General features: G+C 42.1%; 1 protein-coding gene across 1 annotated transcript in view; it reads right to left on the reverse strand.

Annotated features, from left to right (window-relative positions):
- Window positions 1-5,977: 5,977 nt before the first annotated feature.
- The window catches only part of ZNF365 (zinc finger protein 365), a 20,845-nt gene continuing 2,633 nt past the window's right edge, over window positions 5,978-24,189 (reverse strand). Inside the window, exons 2-5 of the mRNA XM_085301606.1 lie at window positions 23,743-24,185; window positions 12,990-13,170; window positions 10,605-10,642; window positions 5,978-8,467 (exon numbers count right to left, since the gene is read on the reverse strand). Coding sequence (XP_085157732.1) covers window positions 8,221-8,467; window positions 10,605-10,642; window positions 12,990-13,170; window positions 23,743-24,185 — 909 coding nt within the window. The 3' untranslated portion in view covers window positions 5,978-8,220. The remainder of the gene's footprint in view (window positions 8,468-10,604; window positions 10,643-12,989; window positions 13,171-23,742; window positions 24,186-24,189) is intronic.

A 24,189-nucleotide genomic window follows, 5' to 3' on the forward strand; every position in this document is an offset into this window, starting at 1 on the left:
TAGAAGCTCTGGCCCTAAAATAGACAATAATCCATTTTTGTAAGTCCTCTCTGAGTGGAGCCTAGCAAACATGAGGTAGGACTATTACGCAGGGCCAGAGTGAGAAGAGCGTCCCAGTTTCCTTGTTAACAAAACTGTTACCAAAACAAAAGTTACTGAAGTCTGCTAAAGGATAGGTGGGGAGAAATAATACATTACTGCCCTGATCCTTTTTTCTTTAACACATGCCCCTTAATATGTTCTGACAGCCTCAGTTGCTTCTTCCTTTTGATTTTCCCCACCTACAGTTCTGGGAACTTAAACTGCTGCCTGTCCTTCAGCAAATGTTCTGCCGTGTTAATTTAGATCTGGGGTTTTGCTGTATGTTTATTGCCCTCAGCTGCCCTCCTCCTTAGGAAGAATTCAGATAATGTCTTGTAACAAAATTTTCTTCAAATAGAAAAAGCATCTGTGATAAAACTTGTTCCTGACAATTCAGAGTGGTCACCATGGCAATTGAATTAAATGACAAAGGAGTTACAGCTCCTTCGTTATAGTTGTGGTTATGATTTTAATATCTTTATTTGCTAATGGATGAAATGTTTAAGCACTTAAGAGTGTGTCTGCAGGGCACTTTGCTGGCAGACCAAGCTCTCTCTGCCCTTTCACTGAATTGATCAATTCAGAGCATTGCTGAAATACCCCCTCTGCCTCCAGGGGCACTGGAGAAGGGCAGGCTAAGCTCACAYGTGCTCACAAACCGCCCTTTAAGGTGTGCTTTCAGTGGCTTTAAATCCTGTTTTCGAAGATAGTGTGTGCAAGAGAGTTTTAAAAAATATCCRCGCTCTTTCTGCTGCTGCAGTTCTTCTGTCGGGTTCATCACTGGGAGCCGAGCAGCCTTGCAAGGCGAGCGGTACGTTCCCAAGCCGGCATGGCAGCCACGGCGGTACCAGGAGCCGTAGTATTTTGACTGTTTGCACAAAAGTGGGTTCAGCGCCTTTAACATCTAAACGGTGTTGGCTGCAGTGGCTGAGCCGCAGGTGCTGCCCGAGGYGCTCCTCCGTGCCTCCGGCGGATTCCTGTGAAGGGCCGCTGGCCGGGGGGGCCCGGCACGCGCACCGGGGCATGCCTGGGCTGCGCGCAAGGCCGGCGCCTCACACGTGCTCCTGGTAAACAGGTGGCAGCGCACAGCCTCCGCGAGTGGGCTAATTACAGCATGGCGTTATTTCGAGGAGGGTCAYCTCTACGCTCCCGGCCTCGGGCCGCCGGCCAGGCCAAGCAGCCTGACGCAGCAACAGCTTGTGATACCTCCTYCTGCTAGTTTCTTAGCATGAGCTCCGTGGGTTTTGGTGATGCTGGTCCATGACAAAACATGTCAGATTTGCTGGCTGTTTTTTCTTCCCTATAAGAAAAAAACTAAAAATATATTCTGAGCYTGTTATTTTCTCCAATTGCAAAGTTCAGAATTTCCTTCAGGAATGAAGGTCTGCAACAGCTGCTATAGCTGTGCTTCAAAGAAGGGAAACTACCGTGTTTATAGTATTCTCATGAAAATATTCCCAAAGACTAGGAAGTGCAGCCAAGGTTACTTTCTCATTCTCCTGCTACAAGGTGGTGGACTGCAGATGTGGTGGCATCTCTAAGAAGCACACATCTCCTACCTGTTCTTCTTGGCCCACCAACTGTTTCCAAACAGGACGAGCTTGATACCTGAGCGGGGTGAAGCYGACAGAATGGGCGGGATGCCAAATGCTTGGAAAAGCCGGGCAGCTGGCTTGCGGGAGCTGGGCTGCAGCCGCAGAGCCGTCAGCTTGGCAAGGGCCTCGTGTCCAGCACTTTGGGAAAGCCCAATGCAACCAGGCAGGCTGTCAAGACAGGTCTTACTCCCTTTCTACGTGTAAAATCTCTTGTGCAACTACCTTGTGAAGGAATTGTATGGTTTTCCCTCCTAACTGTGTAAAATGGTCATGAGGTACAAATTGATTTCTTAGTCCAGAGCACCAGTTCTGCACATGTTCAAAACACRAGGGCCTTTTTATTTCAGCGTGCTCAGCCTGTGGGCCAGGCTCTGAGTTGTCTTTGGGTACTTGATTGACCACGTGCCTGCGTACCGTAAGGTCAGGAGCTTTGAGGCTGCGCACAGCTGTATGTTCACGTGACACYGTTTGCCTGTACAGCCTAATGGCACATTTAATCTAGACACAACACCGTTGCATGGCCCTCCCTGAGCTGACTTGGACGTACCTGTATGTTAACGCCTGCGGAGAAAGGGGACGCTTTGGCTGTGAAAGACGCCTGCGCGTGATGCCCGCTGCCGCAGGGCTTCACACATTGCTGCTGACGGCRCCGACGTTGCCCAGGGCCTCGTCTGGAGGCAGGCTGGAGCCTGCCCGGGGGCTGGCGCTGTGCTCCTCTGCGGCCGCTGTTGTGCGCAGGAACTTTGTCCGCGTTTGCTGGCTTCCCACTGCTCTGAGACTGTGGCTCGTCCTATCTTTTCATGACCATTATGAAGGGTTTTCTGGTAGTTTGAGTGGCAGCTCCTCCACTTTAAATTGCAGCTTGACTCTGACTATATTTTTCAATAAGGCTGATCCCACCTAATTTCAGCCTTCTAGAATTTAGGTCCCCAGTTTGAGCTTGTCATTCAGGCTTTCTGCCATCAGTGGAGAGGCAGAGGGCGACTCAGGCTGCCCTAAAATTCGTGTCTAAGACTGAAGGGGTGGATTCCCCATGAGAATCCCCTCCAACTGCAGAGGACTAAATGACTTTTAAATGGTTAGAGTTAGGTTGAGTTTTGCCAACATGTAGGTAAATAAGCTCAGTAATCTGTAGTCTCACCAGGTGAGTGCAGTAATTGCTCACAGCCAGTCAGAGAAAACAATTTTTTTGTAAGCGTGTCTATTGCTGTGGAGCAAATGTTACTAGCTTTCAGCAGGCTGAAACATAAGAGAGGAGCTTACTGCATAAGAGAAGTTTTTGAAGATATTGAGTTGGCAGAAAGAACATTTTGGAGGGAGCTGGGAAACTATTAAGGACGTGAATTCATTGGGATGCATGATTTAGAGGGCTCTTGGCTTAGTCAAAGCATCAGATACGTTTTCTGTAAATAAGCTTGGAAGATACCTGTTCTGAAAGGAAGGCACTAGGAGGTTAAACTCCGGTTGTGAAAGACCTGTGCTAGACCCAGTGGCATTACCCCCGATGGACACGGTGTGTGTGAGCCAGCCGTATGCAGCATGGAAGCATGTATGGAAACAGCAATGGTCTCAAGCAAGGTGCAGCTCAGCRTCCGTGTGCGGCTGCTGCATGGTCGGGATGTACACATTCCCCTGCCTGAGACGGACCAAATAGTGCCTGAAGGGGAACACAGCCAGGTAAAATCACACAGAAAGGATGGCATTAGCTGATCCAGGATCTTACATTGGAATACCAAGGTTTTTTAAAAAAATCATCAAAATAATGTAAAGAAAGCCATTGCTGTGGTAACGGATGCTGGTGAGCCTGGGCTACTGGCAGCGCTCAGCAGACTGCCAGTGAGCAAGCACTGCGCTGGCACAGAAATCCCCAGCCTCGGCCTCCTGAAAAGCCCCCTTAGCACAATCAGTCATTTTAAGCCAATAAACTGTAGTTTGGACAAATACCGTGGACAGCGTTTGGGGAATTTCTTGGAAGTCCTGGTCATAAAGGGCATGCTAATTTTGCATTACTGTGAAGTCAGTCATTAGGCTTCAAAACTCTTCTCTAAACAATGATTTAGGGAATGAATGCGTCAAGTTAGAGATACTCTGCAATGCTGTAGGCCATCGATTCTAAGAAACGGTGCATGGTACCAAATGCCCTCCGCTTTCCCTGACGCTTTCTGTGCACCGCAGAGCTGCCCTGGTGACACACCAGCCTAAATCCTTCCGTACCCGTCAATACGACCTCCGCAAGTGACTTCTCATGCAAGCTGAGGGCTGATCTCTCTCTTGCGCCTCAGAAGAGCTCTACCACTTCCATAATGTTATAGTGAACATGAATTTTTTTTCCACCTTTATGAAAAATTTGAGCCAGCTTTTACCTGTCTGGCATGTATGGCAAGAATGGAGACAGTGGGGGGAAGAAAAGGCTTATCAAACCAGTGATTTTATTTAACTTGTGTTGCTTGTTTCTCTCTCTTCTTGGAGAGACACGAGTGAAAATTCGAGAGATCAGAATTTAAAAAAAAAAGTGGCTAGATAGAGGGTGGCATTAGCAACAAAATGGGAACGAACAATTTGTTCATATCACAACATCAATTTTTAAGAGCATATTGTATGTTTCATGTCATAAAATCACTTGTGGGTTTATTTTTTCTAAACAAACAAACAAAAAAACCAGCCCATGCCTACTGCACAGAGCACTAAAATAGTCCACTCCAACCACTTCAGACAGGATGTATGGAAATAATCAGCATTAGTCTGATGTAAGAATGAACGAAGCAACTATTTGGTGACGCAGAATAAAGGGAGAGAATAGCAAAATTTTGCTCAAGTAGTTTGAAAAAGCTGGCAGCATTGAAAGAGATTATTATTGATGATAGAAGTGGTAATTTGTTTGACCTAGTAACTGCTTTTATTGGTGGCCATCCCTTTGAGTACAAATACACAATTGAGTATTTCCAGTAACTCTCTTGGAAACAAAATAAAYGTGTTTAGATCTCCTCTGGCAGGAGGAGAGTGYGTTTGTAYTGCTGATGCAGAAAGGCGGGCAGATGCCATTAAGTGCTTTAAAAAAAMCACACACTCTCTTCAACTGGCAGGAGCATCTCAAAATTACTGTGGTTCTATGGACAGCAATAATTAAAGGTCTGTCTAGATTTCAGTTAGTCTGTTTTTCTGCTTTATAATGTTACTTATGAGTTAGAACATTTTGTATTAAGCAGAAAGCTCACCCATAGGGGCCCAGCCAGTATACATACTGTTGAGTTTTTTTTTTTTTTTTTTTTTTTTTTTTTTTTTTTTTTTTTTTTTTTTGTAGACAAGATGTGATTTTAAAAATGCATGGGAGCTAGGCACCCAGGTCCTACTGAACTTCACTTTGATATCAACAAACAACCCACCTCGATGTCTTCAAAGCACTTCATACGGCAAAATGTGCTAACTGTGCTTCAAACTCAAAGACTGGGGTCAGTTTTGTCTGAATAATTTCAGACCATTTAACTTCTATTTTAGATTTGAAAATATTTTAAATTTCACATTTTCCTACTCCTCTGTAATCCCCTCCTGAAGTCCCCTCAAACTAGCATCCAGTCTAGCAAGTGTGCAGATTCTTCTCAAGCGGTCCATCTCTGTTAATGGGACGTGAAGGGTAGGTGTGATGCATGCCTTACTGCAGGCAAGTTCTGTTGATGACCAGACATTCGCTTTAAGAATAGWCTAATAAATTATGTCAATGTGAGTGTGAAAGAGCTATTTTCACACTCTAAGGCCTCTGTTAGAGGGTCCTCGTGTCCTCTTCTGCTCTACTCTACCACTTCTCCCATGTGTTATCTTCTCCAGAAGAACCTTGTTTCCCCCCCTGYAAAAAGCTCTCTTTCCATGTATAACCAGGGAAATACCTGATGAAATAACGATTCAGCTACTGGCAACGTGAGAGAAAATTTGTCTTTGAGTTTCGCAGTAGCTCTTCAGCCCTTAACTTCTYTTTGCCTGACTCTTTTCCATCACCTTTGCCTCTGATCTGGCTGTGTGGGTTCAGGAATCATTTTCAAGCGTTATTACAGTAAGAGTCGAGTAGAAGACACAAGGTGCAAGCTATGTGGGCAAGATGGTGTAGCCRTGTTTCAGATTGCAACACTTTGGAAGACCAAGGCCCAACTTTATCAGAGCAGTTTGTACAAACCACCATTTTATCTGAAGAATGAACCCAAGTCCTAGTGGGGCTGGGATTTCTTGTRTACTTCCGCTCTTTTTCTCTTTTATTGGGTAAGCTTTTTTAAGAAACATTTTATTTTCACAGAGCTAAACAACACAGTAACTGAGAAATATATCTTTATTATTAGAATGTTTATATTCTAAAAATGTTTATCTGGGGTTACAGTGCAATCCAATTTCTTGGTAATTAACTAAGCTGGCATGTGTTCAGCAAGTAACTGTAACTTAGGATCTGAAAAGTTAAAGAACATGCAAAGTCTTTTATTCTCTTTTTCTCTTCCTCTCCCAAAAGGACAATTTACAGTCAAGATTCTGACATGATAAATAACAAAATAAATATCTCATTCATGAACTGGTAGTTGCACTTAACTTTGGTGTCTAACAGAGCAGATAGGTATTTAAAAATATAAAAGAATCCTTTCAGTGTCAAGTGAATAATGGAATAGATTAATATATTTTTCTTCATTTCTTTCTAAAGTTCATCAATATTATCTTCAAAAGGGGTCACTTTTCATTTTTTAAAAGGATGAGGGAAACGATAGAAAAAATTAAAGAGTATTTATATTATGTGGCTTGCCTAAGAAAGTTCTCTTAACAGACTGTCTGATCAGAAAACATGCAACACAACTAACAAATCATTTTCACCTGCACTTAATGCCTAGCATAAGGCTGAATGTGGCCTTGTGAGATAGCTAAACAAATATTGAAATATAGTTGCAACCTAAATACCTGAATTGGTTTTACACTGTGACCTTCCCTTGAAACAGTGTTGAGAAACTTTAKGCATGTTATCTGATTGTCCCATCTACACTCTCCAAAATAAAAGTCAGGAATAGTACTTCCATTCCTTGCATTCTACTTTCTGGGGGCTCATACCTCATACTTTGACAAATATACATCTTTAATTACCTGATCTTAGCTGACTGATTGGTCATCATCTATTTTAAAAATATTGCAACTCAGGTGCTTATTGCAGCAGTAATCATAGTGATACACTGACTTTTAATACTCAGTTCTGCTTACAGTGATAAATATAAAAAATGAAAAACATTTTTCACATATCTTTGTACACATACTGTAAAAATCACCTTCCACAAAAACAATTTACATCTGTTATGAGCATTTAAAAAGTTACACAGACTTGTTTCACCTATTCTTTCTGTTTCTTGAAAAATCTAATCTCATCAGTAACATCAACAGGATGTTCATATTTGTAAACATGGCATGAGGATTCATGTTACCAAAAAACAGTATGCACTGAAAAATTACCTTGATTAAAAAGTCTGATGAATGAGGATCCTTTTAATTGGCACAAACCAATGTAAACGCACGCATGCCAGTGAAAAATTCCTGTCCTGGAATCTTCTCTAACTCCCTTAGTCTTGGAGTTTCTATTGAAATCCAGGAGTGTCTCAACCCTAYAAGGATTCTTCATAGAGATAAAAATTTGATGGGTTTAGGTTATGATCGTAGCCAGTTTTGGCCTTTCTTGCCTTAAAGCAAGAACAGGGTTTGCACGTGTTTACTCTGCAGCTGTTAAAAACCTGCTGCTGTAACTTTGTAAAGAAATGACTCCTCTGCCTCAAAGTGCTSGTGGGGGCTGCGGTGCCAGGTTCTGCCCTCAGTGCTCAGTGACACCACAGGCTGGTACATACAGCAATAACATAAAGCTTCGGGAGTGTGATAGCTGTGCTGAACACCAAAGCAGCTCAAACTCGTACTAACAGAGTGTGTGGCTGTCAGCAAGATCGAGCTGTTTCACATATGTAAGAAAGTACGGGAACCTGCCCGCCTGGGCTTATAGCAGAAAACTCTTTGTAGCAGTCTGTTGCTATAGGCACCCTTCAAGTCAACCGAAGTGGACTTCTGGCATCTAAGTACGTTCGTACATGTGACAGTTAATCGTTGATCATATACCTACCTATGCACAAAGACTGAATACCTGGGTGCCGATTAAATGGATTCGTCTGAATTTCAGCAACAGCACAGAYTGAAAGTAAATAACCAAGCCACATGCTGCCACTAAAATAACATAACATATAGCTACAGTACTGCCCAGCAAGATAACTGCAGTCATTTAAAATAAGCTCTGTAAATAAATAAATAAATAGATAGAAAAACCTCAGTGTAAACTGAATAAAATGTCACTTCTCTTATAGTGCCTGAAGTGGGAATGGAATTACTAAATAATATATAAATATTCCATACTGTATCTATTTCTATATATTATACTCGATATGTTTTGGCATGGCCAGATGGATAGGAAAAAATAGGATGATTAACTTCAATGAATATCTGTTCCTTTGAAGCCAAGCTCCTCTGTCACTATATATATTATCAACTGTTCCTATAGTGGTTTGGCCTTTTTCCCCATCCTAGATTTTGCATTCACCTTTCTGGCAGAGCAGACTGGTTCGCTTTTCTTTTGTGGTCTCCATAGTTCTCTTGGGCAATCAACAGGTTCATAGAAGTATTTGACTGGCTGAATGCTGTTTTTTTCATCCTTTACTTTTTTCAACAAGATTCTTCCTTTCTGAAAGGAATGAGGCTTTGCATCAGGGATGTTATATGAAGTGTGTTGACTTCCTCGGCTCCTGAAATTAGTAATAAGGATTATTAGTAATTATTATTTGGTCTTGAAAAGTGAAAGGTGCCCAAAATGTCCCAAACCTACAGATATCTGAAGACAGAAATAGCCTTTTATTATAGGACCAGGTTGAAAGGTAAAAGCTCACAGTGGCAAGAGGAGATGTATTTCTCAATACTCAAAAGCATCCCTCACTAAAAGAACCCCTACATGTGTTACGGGTGAACCTTCTTCATGCATAATCCTCTAAACTTTCATTCAGGGTAAGATTCTGCTGATTTTGGAGTGGTTAGCTTGCTGAGGTCCATATTTTTAGCTTAAGCGGGGGGATCTTTAAAATCAAGGGATTTTAAAGATGCACATGTTCACAGCAACCTTCTGCAAAGAATAAACAGCTCCATGTCTTTAAAAGACAGCATGGCATCAACAGCAATAGAAAGTGGATGCCGCAGCAGTGCTGACTCCTTGGGAGGGATCTCCTTGGTGGGATCTCAGTGCTCTTTGGGGTTGTCACAGCACTGACAAGTCCCAGTGCTTGACACTACTCACTAGTTGGACAATAGCTCCAGAAACTCAACTAGGAAACTTCAGCTTTGGCTTTAGGGTTTAATTTGAAACATGAGAAAGGGAGAGTACAATAGTGCGTGTGCAGAGGGAAATAAAAGCTTCAGGCCCAAAYTAAGCTGAATTTTCTGTCTGCTCTGTGATGGCTTATGCCTAGTGAGAGCTGCTGAAATTGGTGAACTTAAATGGAGTTACAGCACAGTGCTTGGTGCTGTGAACCATGCCTTCTGCTCYGAAATTTTATGTTGAAACTGCAGTTCCACAGTTTAGTTAAATAAAAACTCTACAGTTCCCTTTTAACATCATCTTGAAATGTTTTACAGCAGATACATACAGTAAAACAGCAGCACTATGAATCTAAGGCACCAGCTTATGAATACCCAACTAGCATGATTGAAGCAAAGAACAGATGTGATGATGTACAAGTTATGTTAAGAATTCCCATAGGAACTATTTTCCACAGCTCATTGTTTCTGGAAACCAGGTATCTGTAGTATTACTTGTCCTAGAAGTTGAACAATAGTGCACACTAGACAGAGCCAGTTTTGGAAAAAGCTGCAGCTGTTTTAAGTGTGCAAGCTCAGGCCCTCGCCCCTCTGGACCTGCAACTGCACTTTCCAGTCTCCCCAGTGCCATCCTCCGGGCTGTTCCCATCACGTGAGAGCTCTCGTTTAGGAAACGAGCTCTACATTTCATGCTACATTTCCTGCTACATTTCATGAACATCAGGTGTTTCTTGAGACAGTCTCAGGGTTTTGAGACCTAATTCTTGTCTTAAGAACAGGAATTGGCATTTAAGATTGATTAAGGCACTGATGTACAGGTAGGTCTCGGTGCCTTTGCAAAATGGCTAGTGAGCATCAGTAGAGGTCTGCCACACCCTCAGTAGGGCTTTTCCTGGAGACAGCAGGGAGAACCTGGAAAAAAGGAACTGGAAAGCAAAGGCAGGGGCTTGGAGTAAAAGGGACTGTGAGTTGAGGCACTGATCCCAAACTCTGTAAGCAGCTGGAGGTCCAGTGGACACAACAGCACAGGGACATTCCTGCCAGCAGGTTGGCAGCAAGCAAGGATATTCTTCCTGCGCATCAACTGTTTCTCTCAGCCTGTATATCAAGATATGGAATATGCAGCAGACAACAAGAACTCCTGTGATTACCTGAGAGTTTTCTAGACAGGTAGTAATGCCTCCCRGTTTTTTAGCTGATACATATCATTAAAACCTAGTTTATCTACTTAGTTGTTTTCGAGCTCTTAAAAASAGCTGGTAGAGTGGATGTTGAGGTTCCCCCTCATCCAMAGAACAGGCAGAGCAAAATAAAACCTTTCCTGCTCCTCTAGGCTTCCTCACCTCTACTCTCTGCTGCACAGGACAGTCAGGTTATCAGATATATATCCGATTRGTCCATATCAAGGATACTACTTAATGCTAGTTCTGATAGTGTCTTTTCAAAGGAGAATAGGACCTGATCCAAGACTCACCTTGATTCTGACCTTAGGATTAGTTTGAGATAGCAAAAGCAGAAATGCAAGCATGTTAACTTAGTATCTTTAAATATGAGAAAAAAGAAAAGAATACATACAGGCATCTGGGTTTCTTATGTAATGAAATGTCTGTAAACTGCAAGGAAAACAGAAACGTTATTAGTATTAAATTACCAAGTAATTAAGGCGTGTTGATAAAATTGAGTTAAAATATTCTAGATATATGCCATCTTCAAATTCACATTTCCATTCTCACCTGCTGTTAGTAAGAGAAACTTAAAAAAAAAACCCATTCACTGATTATTATTCCTCCAACTTACTATAGCTGGTTTTAAAATCATAATATGTGAATTGCTAGTAGTTAGATTTTTTCCCCATTATTTTTATTGTAACTATAATCAAAGTAAATCGCTGAAGAAGTGTGGGCTGACCAGAGATTCTTCACAATAGATTAAACAGTGCAGATACAATGAGAAGTAATTATTGTGTTCAAGATTATTAATAAGGGATAGTGCCTCAACAAACTGTATTACATTAATTTTATCTCAGCACCTTAAATTTTGCAGTCATACATTTATTTTACAAAAGCAGCTTAGAAACTCCAGCTCCGAATGCTCCAGTGCACAGCAGTAGAAGGTGAGAACTCAAGTGTTTCTCCTCCTTCCCTCCTACCCCAAATCTCAAGACCATTTAGGGACACAGCCTCATGGCCAGCACAACTTTGCATGACTCTATTTATTAAGACAGGGTGCTCCACAGTTTGGGAATAATTTTGTCTAGCTCCTCTGTTAGTAGGGGTCAGGGAAGGAAGCATTTAACACCAGCTCAGCCTAAATCTGTCTGGGASCCTGCAGCCTTCTTTCTGTTGATCCCCAATCAGTGTTACATACTTGAGAATTAGACTGAGACTTTGAATATCATTTAGTGAAGTTACCATACTGAGCAGGTCAGATCTGGCATTTGAAAATGATTATTTTCTAGTAAGTGTCCACTCTGTCCCTGGTATTTTCCACACCTTGCAGGTGGACTTTTGCTTGACCCAACTTTGCTTGTCATCTGCCGTGAATGGGAGTCTGGAACCATTGTGTGCATTTCTCCCATTACCTCGTGAAGGTCAGGCTGGTCAATATTTGGATAGATGACCTAAGAGGAATGCTTAAGTCATTCAGAAGCAGGGCAGCTGCATCAAAAGTTGACACCTTCCCCAAGGGATACTGCTGAGCCAAGGATCCCGGTAAACACATCAAGAGCTTGGGAGAAGATTTAATACTGAGGCTTATCCTTATAGTCCTCTTCCAGGTTCTCACAGACACTGTTTTGAGATGGGAACCCACATAAATTTCAACACATCTATGTTTATTCAGTTCTTGCCTAAACGTCTTCAAGGAACCTTTGCTTTCTACCACTAAATACCTTTTTAGTGCTGTGCATGATCAGATGCCTTTCACTTCACCCCCAAGGAAGAGTAATTACTTAGAATAGGCAGTATGGGGTATCCATGTAAGTTGAAATGTTCTTTGGAAGGTATGTGGATAGAAGTTGCCACGTAACTGTAATGGATTGTAGGGAAAACATTGAGTTTAAGTAGTAAGAATGAGAGATTTTACAGAAATAATATTGTTTAAAAACAATGTTTAGACAGCAATGGGACAGACTTCAAATCTGGGGGCTGTGGAAATCCATRGACTACTTTTAGGAGTCCTGTAATAGATAACTAAGGAAAGGCAACCTATTTGCCAGCAGGCTTACATATTCTCTATAGGACTCACATCTCTGCTGAAAATATTTATGAATCTGCAAAAAAAAAAAAAACGCCAAAAGAAAATTGATGACCCAAAGGCAATGTGTTTCCAGCAAGAAAACAGCAGCCATAGCCAAAGCTGGGAAATAAAGTCTGGCAAATATTCTCTGTTTTCCCATATTTGGCTATCTCTGCTCTTTTCCTCTCTATCCCTTGCTCAAGAGGACATGAAGTCTGGAGTCAAGATGGGATGAACTGAACTTTTACATGTTTTTCCCACCCTCTTCCACATTACTGCACATTGCCAATATATTTGCAACTTACTTCAGGTTAAAGGGTGCAAAACTTGAATCCTCAGCTGCCTGCTGCCTTTGCTCATTATCTTGYGATTTGGTTACATCAGGCTAGAACTGAACACTGTTTTCCACACTACCCATTACAATGAACACCAGAGCTTTAAGTTTCAAATATAATTCATATGGGAATATGAACTATCCAGGTTTCCACAATGACACTCAAAATTGTTTGAAATTCACCTGTTAGTACTAAACACATTCTGTGTGATGCATGACAAATACGTGAAGTGGCAGTTAAAAATATAAATAAAACATAAACCTAAAGAAACATTTCACAAATACAAATCTAGCAATTAGTTTGTCCCACTGGGCCTACTCACATTCAGATTCAAGTACTTTCCCTCCAGCGGTGGGTGACGGTTAACAAAAGGACTTTGCTGGCTTACCACTGGTTCGCTGACATCAGTGTGGTGGAACGCAATCTGCTGATTTTGGTAATACTCTAGCTGCCTTTCTGCCAGGTCCACCCGCTGCAATAGGTTCTCAATGAAGTGCTGGAGCCTGGCTTTTCCCCGGACTTCTTTTTCTGCCGCTTCTTCAAGGAAGTGGTTGAAAGTAACAACTTCTCTGCAAGACAAAAAAATTGCAAAGAAGTGGCATTTAAATAATGGGAAAGGCCCTGGTCTCACTGCTGTCAGAAAATTACGTAGAGACTTGTTAGGTCTTCAAATCCAAGTTGAAATCCAAATACTGCCACTGCAGGCCACAATTTCATACGATTCCTTTCATAAACCCATCAGCCTCCACTGTAGCACGACCAACAGTTGTTTGTTTGTCATAGCCTGGATTTATCTGCTTAGTCTCTGCCAGTTGTTTCTGTCCCCRTGTCTCCTCGGCATTTGGCCCCTTATATAATTACAGAGAGCCCTTGTTCGGCATGTCTAAAGAGATCAGATGCTTTTAACTTCTTCTAAAATAGGCTGCCAGTCTCACCTGCCTTTCTTTGCGGCTGCGGTCAAAATAGATAACTGAAATGATGCCTAGATTTACTGATGAGGTTTCACCAGTGTCTTGTGGTGGGCAGCTCTTTCTCTCTGCTGGAGACATCTCACCTGATACTTACCCTGTTTTTTGTGGCGATATCCCATGGTGGCTAATTGCTGTCCTTCCCCTGTAGTAAGAGATTTCAACCTTTCTGTAGACACTTGCACAAGAGCTGGAACCCTGAATACTGAATTTAAGCTTATGGGCAGTGGATTTGGGGAAGTTTTATCACATATTTTAGATCTCTTGGAAATAGTCCTTAGAGCCCTGGTGGTCCACAGACTACAGGACGAGAAGTAATGATAATGTGTGCTGGAGAGAGCAGTACAGACATCTATCTGAAAACAGGACCACTTTCTCTTTTTCTTACTTACATACATGACTATCAGTCTTGAAACACGAAATTGCAAATTCACCTTCCCATTTTCTCATAATCTAACAATAGTAGTCCAATGTAAGTACTGTGGTGGTTCCTAACTTAAAAGAGCTACTGTGGCCATTAAACCTCACTTTAGCTGCAATCCTGCAAGTACTTCAAAGTGCAGTGTTGTGATCTGTAGTAGTGGGAGCATAGGAGATTAAGAGAGAATCTACAACTCACAGAACGAGCAGTATGTGCAGGGGAAGGGAGTGTTTTAAGTCATGAGTTCACAGATGTTTCTGGTCTGCTAACACCAGTGGAAGCAACAAATTACACCGTTGACTATGAAAGGTATTCAGCACGGAGAGAAGGATCATTCTGAAGCGCTTTGCATACTATCAGTGGTAAAAGGGTGACCACTTGGACCTCTTACTTCAGGCAGGAGAAGTGTGGTTACAGAATGAGGCATGTATTACGAAAAATGGACACATAGGATTCCCCCAGTTAATAAATGCCTGGATAAACAGTTCTTGTTCTGCCAGTTAAACCATGTTAATTTTTGCTTCRTTCAGAATTTGGGGCGTGGGAGAGGGGGGAACCAATGCCTGCCAAATAAAAAAGGACATGATTGCTTGATAGAAATACATAGCCCCAGAGAAAAAGCATTATAAGCAGAAGCTATGAAAACACGGTAGCAAAAACAGACTTTTGAAGCTTGTTTATAAGAAATCCAAAGTTTCTTGGTATTTCATCAAAGATAGTTTAACTCGGTAGCTCTGTAGATAATTATTTCAAACAGTGAGCTGGTTTTGTCCTATGAAGAGTTAGGCACAAACAGCCAACAATGAAAATTTGATATTGAGAATTCAAGCTGTGTCTGTCTGCTCTAAACTACACYAGAGCACAGCAAAAGGCAGTTTACAAGGCTGATCTAATGTTAGAAATGAGATTAAAACAAACATGTAGCGTTGGATGAGGACATTCAAAGCCATTCTGATTAATTTAAATTAATTTATTCACAAAACCTGGCTTAAGAGAGCGGTAAGAAGAGTTTGCTTGTTAAACTCAGCTAATTCATTCCAACTTTAAGGCTCTATATAGTTTCTGTGATTATTAGCTTGCTCAGAGTAACACAGTAATAAAGAGCCACTGAAAATGCTTGGGAAGAAGCCTGCCTAAACTCAGGCTTTTAGGGCTTTATTCTCACCTCACTGACAGCACTGTAACTCCTTTGATTTCCTGAAGCCACTCTGAATTTATTTTAGCATAGGAGCAACCTGAAGCCCCTGCAATTCAACCATGGGGTCTTCCTCTTCTGACAGAAAGATGGAAACTTAGCTGGCTGGCTGTAAATCCCTCCTGTGGGAAAGGAAAGAGAACTGTGCRTGGTCTGCCAGATCGCTGGCCTCCCCACGGAGAAAGCAGGCCAGAGCAGGGAGCTAGCTGGCCTGGGGTGCCGCAAGAACACCCTCCCGAGGCACGCAGACAGCTCGTGCCTTTCGCTGCAACGGGAGGGTATATGTGTCAACTAGTTGGCATTTGTTTTTAAAAGGCTGGATAATTTCAAAAATGCTAATATTTGTAATTGTGTCAGCAAAGGTAATTAAAAAGCATCCATTAATTTCCTGCTCTGTGGCATGAATAGATCACCCACAAATTTATCTTTCCTGCAGATGTCTATTTAGTGAGCTGTGCCACAAGCGGAAGGGGGAGAGCACTGGTTTTTCTGAAAAGCTTAGACCACTTCCAGGAGGACAACAGACATATAGCCTCAATGAATACATAAATTCTCTAGTATTTCCCTTGCTATCTGGACCATTCAAGATACTTGGCATCCTACATGCCATTATTTATAGGAACCGTTATTAGCAGCAGTGGTAGTATTTCCATCATTTTTCTCTGTTTGCTTAGATACCTCCATACATCCTGTGAGTTTGTCTGTAATAATTGTTTTATCTAAAAATCTTCCTTTGTTCTGAAGTGATATAACTGCTCTGTAAATTCCATTTAAAAAGACATGAGCCAGAATACCCATGCACTACGTCTCAGTCATAGGCCTTGTTCTGTTGAACAGCACTTTGTTCACTTTGTTTTCACTTCATTCACATCTCTCAGAAGAACAACACCAAGCCCCAAGGAGTGACTGCTAATAAGTCTCTCTACTTGTTCCAAAGCATCTTCCTCAGAGACCGCACTCTGTGCCAGTGCTACRCATTGATTACCTGAAGGAAGTTCCCTGAACAATTTTTACCCTCCTCCCATCATGAACAATAGTGGAATGGTTCAAAGAACTCATTTAGCTTCTCTACAGCCATTAGTTATCTGTTTAACTGCCTTTGTCTCTTGTAGTTTGCACAGACCTTTTCTTAGCCTTATTGGTTACCCTATCACTTCAATTCTATTTTTAGTATCTAGTTTTAATAGTGATGATTTTCTGTTTACATTCTTTATTTTACTTTCACCTCATTTCTGCTGGCCTCTGCAATTGCTRTTGGAAACATTATGTGATCTGATTTTCATTTGCTCTTACGCTTTGCAAAAAAACATGTTCACAGCAGGTCAGATAATGCTCCTAAGTAAATCAGGAGCAAGCTGGTTCCAAGAATATTGTGGGCAAAAAAAATAAAATAAAATAAAACAGAGCGCTCCAGCATGGACCTGCTGGGTTCAGGATCTTTGCAGACCAGCCTTGTCAGACCTGAAACAGGACTCACTGGTTAGAGCCCGGCTCAGACCTGCAGCGCTGCCCTTTCTAACGAGCAGTTGCCTACCCTGTACTGACTATCCTACATCTGGAGCACTGCTGCTATTTTAAGAAAAGGTGATGTAGAGTTATTAGCTCCCCTTGAACTCTCTCTGTTCTCAATGTCGTCTCTTTCTCACTTTCCCTGGCTCCTCTGTTTGCCCTCCTTTCTCACCTGCACCTTCCGCCTGCAGCCTCCTGCCCCTTTTCATCATAAACTCTGATTCCTGCCACTAAACTTTCTGAGCAGAAAAAATTACTCTCAGTACAAGAAACTTCTGCAGAAGATAACAGAGTGGTTTCATGTTGTATGTTTGTAGTTTACTATACAAATGTATATCAATATATATTGTATTGTGTAATATTCTTAAGGGTTGTGACTGGGTAGCAGGGAGAAAGGTTAGTTATTTGTTTTCTTCTTGGGTGCTGCAACCTCCATTAGCCAAAACCTTTTAGAAGGACGGAGTACTGCTCACTCTCAGAGAGCCCCGTGTGACAGGCAGCAGCTTCTGGAGCCTGGGYGAGACGAGGGAGAGGGAACGACAAAGCCGACAAGGGACACACAACCTGGGAGAGGCCCGAGAGGAGCAGCAGGAGCCGAGGCTGCTAGCTTGAGGGAGAAGAGCTTCTCCCAGAGGCAGAGGAGTCTGAGGGGAATTTATTGCAATGCAGCAGGCCACTGAGACRTGCTGAACTGGAGAAAAGAGCAGAGGGAAGGACTCAACATGGGCAAGACGGACTTGCTGCCAAAGCTTTTACTCTAATCTGACTCACTGAGGGAGATAACTTTAGTTAACTATAACAGGTTAACTAGCTCGGCATTCTGCACTCTAGCAAGAGCTTAGCTGCTCTTGAGGAAAAGCTGCAGATGGGTCTGCCTTGAAACTTTTCCCCAAACCTTCATGAAACAGCACAAGACATGATAAATAAACCACAGGCAGAAGAATGAATCTCACCTAGTGCTGTCTTTACTACTAGATTACATGGTTATCCTTGCAAGACTAGTGAGCTGCAGTTCTTGTGTAACTGAACAGTTGCTGGCATACAGACCCTGGAGTTACTTTTAGTATTTGTATGGTTTTCAGCTAGTTAGTGTGTAATACTCAGAGTAGATACAGAGCTTGGGACAGCTCCAGCTCCTTTATTTGACAAGAAGGGCTAATGATTTCACCCGTTGCGACTGAACCCTCCTACAGACACACAGTGCTGGTCCCAGGACTATTTACAGTAACTTTAACACCTGCAACTGCTCTGTAGGTGGAGATAAGCATGAAGCTCTCTATACAGATTCTGTATCCAAGTATCTAATCATTTTAGAGATTTACATGGTGTTTTTCTATTATTTTTTTTTAACTGAGGACAGGAAAGTTCATACTACAGCTAGTTTTCATTTAGTTGTGAAAATATTTTAAATATGTACATTCATTAAGGCTGCTGCCCTTATCTGTCATCTCACTGGTGGTGTTGCCTGAAGGCTGATATCTGTTTTTCATTAGCTTGTGGTTTCACATTCCTACACCATTATCAGCACATTTGATTTAAGAGGTTCACACCTCCTCCTCTCAAAAAATTATTACCCTATCAGTTGCTCCCCTTCAGTTGTTTGTGGGTTGTGCTGTAGATCTGAGCCATAAGGTTACTGGGTTGGCACTGGAAAGGTTAAAATAGTTTATTTTGCAGGCTCATTTTATGAGGTAATCAAGCTACACTTGAATCAGGGCAACTGAGGGGGAAGTAATCTCTCAGGTGGGAAGATGAAAGGAAATGGGGAAGAGAGAGGGACCCTCTGAAACTGAGGATGGAAAAATGCGTAGCTGCGGTCATATTCTACTTGGAGCAAAACYCAAACTGTTTTGTTGTACAACTGAAATTGGTATTTTAAAGAAAGCACAAGTTGCAGTGATCTCTAGGAGCCAGACTATGAAACTCTTAATCCCATTGTCAAGCTGCTGTTTGCATAAATAGTATCATTAATTGCAAGTTTCTGGCAAAATAACTACTCACTACAACAGCTATTCTGAAAAAGATTTTATATTCCAGGCTATGCCAGAGCACAGGCATGAACAGACAGTGTCAAGCAAGTGTACTAAACTGCTTAAAGAAATTACTGTTAGAGATAATGAAAACTGACTACATGCATGTTCTTACCCTATATTAGGATGAAAGGTGAAAATGTGCAAGTCACCACAAAACTTCCAGTGGAGGACCATACATTTTAAAAATCACTAGTTGTCTTAAATTCCCCAGAAATGAGTGGTGTGGGTGTACAGATGCATTATGCAGGACAGAAATACAAGTCATTCTAACTAATGCTACAGTAAGATAAGACAGACCAGAGAAACATACCTCAAAAATATCTGCTTTGTTTTCTCAGTAAAAAGTTCTCAACAGAAATTCAAATTCATGCAAAGAAAGAATTATGACAATTTTTGTTGTCCTTGAACATGGCAGAAGTAGAGAATTACTAAGGCCCAAATCTTTGTTTTGAATATACRTCTCACACTACGATTTAAGGACACAGTGTCCTTTATTTCAAATGTTTACCCCACTCAGACTTACTGGAAAAAAAAAATCTACCTGTTTGATTTTTTGAAAACATAATTTCCAGAAACAAACTCTAGGTGTCCTCTCGAAGTTGATTTTATAGCTGTTTTTAGTTTCAAAGGTTTTCTTGATATCTTATTCAACACAAAGTTACCTGCTTTCTACAGGCCTCTGTGATATCTTTAAGATCATAGTACTCAATGAGTTGCACTCTCCTTTATGAAACACTGAATATTCCCTTTCAGGGCATATCTTCTAATTAATCATCCTTTTGCTCAGCAGCTCTACTCCAGGCTTGACCCAACAGCCATCATTCATCCAAACTATCCAAGGCCAAACTGGGACAGGTCAGTGAAATGGGACCTGTCCTTGGTAGCTGGACTTGTATCTGCAAAACATTCRGTTTTGGGCTCTCTCCCTCCTCCCCCCAAAAACTTTGGGCTTTGCTAATATGAAGAGAATAAGTGATGCAACAGTGCCTGTTATAAGACTATTCTGTGCTCAGAAGCACATTACTTTAACTATGGGTTAGTTTTGTTAGTGTAGTACCATTACCTCTCTCCCCCCCATCACTACATCTGATCCCCATGAGGGCACCCCACCAATATAAGAATGTGCACAACTATGTATRTTAGCAAAGATATTTTTGTAAGGGAAGAGGAATAAAATACAACTAAAAAGATACCTTTGCTCTATCACTGTCTGTTGGACTGCTATAGCTTTTATTTAAAACAAACAAAAAGATGAACTGACACTTGTGAAGAAGTTACCCTACCAATCTAAAAAGATCTATATGGGCAGCCCAAACCAGTACTTCCTCCCTCTCAGCAGAATGAAAGGTTAACAGTTCAACCAAATAGTGCTGTAATTTACATTATCACTGCTAATCAAAGCATTAACTAATTTCAATTTTGAGAAGGATTTACTCCCTACAGAGTTCTGAAGCTTACAGACTTGTTACCCTCTTTGAAGAGCACATCAGAGAAATCAGCTTCTGACAATGCAGCCACTTGAAGCATAACAGTCTTTCTATATCCCACATGCTTGATGCAAGTAAAGGCTTGCAGATTTAACAGATGGAACAGGGAAGTGAAATTCCATCACGACACAGTGACCTCAGATGTACCATCTCTGTTGAGGAGTGCTAGTCCCAAAAATGCAAAAATCTACCTTCACTAGACTGGGCAGAAAGAAAAGATACAAGGCCTGAAAGAAATGTGTTTCTGGAACAAGAAGATGGAGATGTTTAAATGAAGAATTCATATCTGTCCTTGTAGGAATTTAGATCTCCTTCTTGGGACTTCCCAAGCAAGTTCTTGCTAGCACCCATCTTGCATTTCCCTTAGCTCTTCTATTTGACTTCACAATCAGATCCAAAAATCAGAACCATTATCCAAAGTGGAATGATACTGTTACTTTCTGTCTTCATCTTTCCATACTCTTCAAAATAAGTTTGTTAAATACCAACAATTCTCTTAYATAGCCAATTTATAAGTTAGATCTCCGAGTTTCACCACAAAACCATCACTAGATACACCCTCTTTCATCTTCCACATCTAGTTAACTCTTTTATTCTTACATGTAGGAGCAGGCCTAGCCTAACATCTCACAAGGCTCCCTGGGTTATCTAGGCACGTTTCATACAGATAAAATTCACTGGATTAATACATTTAATATTAAAGGAGTCTTTTCATGTGATGGTGATTGCCTTTCCATACAAGATACTTGCAGAATGGTTGGATACCTACATTCAGATGTAGGTCCAGTATAGACATCAGTAACTTCTTTAACTTCTCGATCAGAACATTGTTGTTTTTCAAGAGTTACTTGAAAAGATGATATCCCCATAAAAGCTGTCAATGTTTTCTTGTAGAAGAGTCTACAAACAAGAATTTTCGTGACTTTGTCTCAGAATTGAACTACAATTTTTTTCCTCATTGGATAGACTTTTTTTTTTTTAAGCTCTGACTGATCTGCAGTAGACATACCTCAGTCTGTCTGGTTATTAAAATGCATATTGATTGTAACCCCTTTCCTCTTTTCACATGCACCTTATTCCCCCATATTATCTGGTAGTAGAGACAACCATTCAGAGACCAAAGGAAAGACTGGTTTCCTTTACATCTCTTAAACATTCTTCCCCCCATCCCCCAGGAAACTCTATGGAAAAGGTGTTTTCTTCCACAAAAAAAAAATAAAGAAGAACAAATATTCAGCTAAAGTGGTTCAATATTAGTACTACTTTGGGGGAAAGTTATCSATATTTACATTTTACCAAAAAAAAGGATGAGAGCATTTATTTCTGAAGGTCAGCAAGTATCAAAGCCAGTCCCTAAGGGGTGCCTTTGACTTTTCACAATCTGCAGTGAGAACTCCTGCCTCTGCAATTTCCATTAAGTAGTCTTGTTTGGCTTCCTAATCATCTGGACTTGTTCCAGAAATCAAAGCCAGAGCTGAGGTCCTCCTTTTGAAGGAGAAAGTCCTTTCAGCACATAAGACGAATAAATTTTTGAACAAACAAGAAAATGAACATGGAGACAGGTCTCAATTTACCAGCAGCCCATAAGAAAACCAGACAAGCTATGCTGTCCGTAAAGGTCACGAACATCCTTTCTTTTCCTCTCTACCACAGCATTCTTTGTTCCCACTAAGCCCCTTCCAGCCTCAGGATCACATCTTCTGTTCTTGCCACAGCTCTTACTGAGCAGTCTCCTAATGGGAGATGTGGCCTCTTCCTTGTGCCTTTCCTATTAGCATTAAAAAAAAAAAAAATCAGACATTTACTGCCTCTTTCTTTTCACATCAGTCTTTTGTTTCCCTCATATATCACATTCATTTTCTTCCTAGGTAACTCAGGTTTCCCCCCTGCCCCTTCTCTTCTTCCTTGCTAGTCCATGACTCCTCTTCACTCTACAGCACAGCAGAAGTTTTTACAACTCTRTTTTTGCTCCACTGAGTAGTTTCTGCTTTACCCCGACAGTCATGTTTTTCTGTGGATCACAAATCTTGCATCATAGTCTGTCCTCTAGAACTCTTTAGTTTGGAGTAAGATTTCATACAACTTCATTTTAGATATTGGAAGTTCAGCATCTCACCCCAAACAGGTGCTTACCTGAAGTTCCTCTTGAGTCTTCAGAGGGAGGAAGGACCTCCACAGAACAATTCCTGCCACTTTGAGACATGTTTCTAGAACAAGTAGGATGAATCACACTGTAAAGGAGCCCATAACAGAAGATGGCTGGAAGCTGTCATCTTTGATACCTAAGGTTAGGTGGGAATTCTACCAGAAGTGTATTCAAATGGTAAATTGTCTTCACAGCTTCCTTCCTCCATTCTTTTAAGTCCCTGTCTCAGCTTCACTATTATTGTTAGCCCTTAAATCTTCTCTTCTATGAGGTTCACCTGGTATTTCAAAAAATCAGAGATTCTGCTGAATATCCCTTCAAGATGTATATCCCAGAGGCTCAAACTCCATCACTTTTGCTGTCCCCTCTCCTGGGAAATCGACCGAAAATCTGCCTCAGGAGTCATCATCACTTTTTCTTTCTAGTCCTTAAGCCACATGAAGAAAGGATGAAAACCCTCCAAACTTCCTACACTGAACTCCTACACCACCTTTCCTATTTCTTCTGAGATCAGCGTCATGGCAACTAGCACTCCTCATCTTTACTTTGTAAGCTGATGAATTCGTTCAGAAGCACTCCCTTATCAACATCCAAATTTGCATTCCTCTAAAATAAGTTGTGCTGCTCCAAAAAGCCTGAAAAGGTTCCAGCAAATGCTGAATAAACTAAGTAGTTCATGTATAAATAATATATCAGACTTCACTACATTTTTAATGGATGCATCACAAATGTTTTTAGATGAATGAGGCTTGTCAAAACGACTCTAGCATCTGCTTCCTCTTCCCATACAAGCAATTCTAGTTTCACGGTTGTGTGTCCATCTAAAACACCTGCTTGGATATGACCTCTTGAGCATCATCTTCCAATACAGCTTTGCTGCTGCATGGGGAACTGTCTTGCTCCACAGGCAACCCCACTGATCTTGGTGGGATGACTTCAGAGAAAAGGTGCTGTTCTGCACTGATATCTAATGCCTCCAGCACTCATCCATTCATCTCTTCTTAAAAATACAGTGCATTAGAGATGTCAACTTAAATCAGATTATATGCTGATGATAGCTTAGACTTGTTCCTGTCCCCATGGAACCGGGGTCACAACACAGGCATTACAGGACATAAGAGTTAGTCGCCATGCCAGAGGCGCCACTTTCAAGCACGAGCCCATCTGCTCAGCAGAGCTGTCCCTGACCTTTCAGGAGATGCGCTCACACRGGCTACAACTCGAGAAGGAATTACTAAAAGCTCGCGAATGCCAGGCCCTTTCCCAGCCAGCAAGCCACCAAACCTGCCCCTCTCGCCCAGAAGCTTTCAGTCCCGCATGCGCTGGCAAGGCGCATGCTCCTCGGGCCGTGCGAAGCCCCCGGCTATCGCCTCTCTACTTACTCCTCTTTCCTGTGGAGCTCTTCCTCGGACTCGATGAGGCGCTGCTTCAGGGCCGCGATCATCTCCACCGCGACGTCCACCTGCCTGCTCAGGGCCCGCTCTCGCCGCTGCACCTCCTGCTTCTTCTGCGACAGCTGCACAAAAGCCGCCCGCACCTCCAGCAGCTCGGCGGTTTTCTGGGCCAGCTCCTTGGTGAGCTTGTCGATTCTCTTCTCTATCGTCTTGTCCACGGCCTCCACCATCCTGTTAAAATTGCCTCTGACGTGCGCCTCGAAAGAGGCTCTGGAGTCGGCGGCSAGGAAGCCGGGCTTGGAAGCGTGCTCGCCGGGAGAGGCCGGCGCGTAGTCTGCCGCTAAGGACACGGGCCTCTCGGCGTCCGCCTCGGGCGGCTGCCGGCCCGGCGCGCTCCGGCAGGGCGCAGCGCACGGGGCGCCGCAGGGCGGCTCC

This window comes from Rhea americana, unplaced genomic scaffold (assembly GCF_003343005.1).
Source record: "Rhea americana isolate MKP2758 unplaced genomic scaffold, rheAme1 scaffold_179, whole genome shotgun sequence".
In the NCBI taxonomy this organism is placed as follows: Eukaryota; Metazoa; Chordata; class Aves; order Rheiformes; family Rheidae; genus Rhea; species Rhea americana.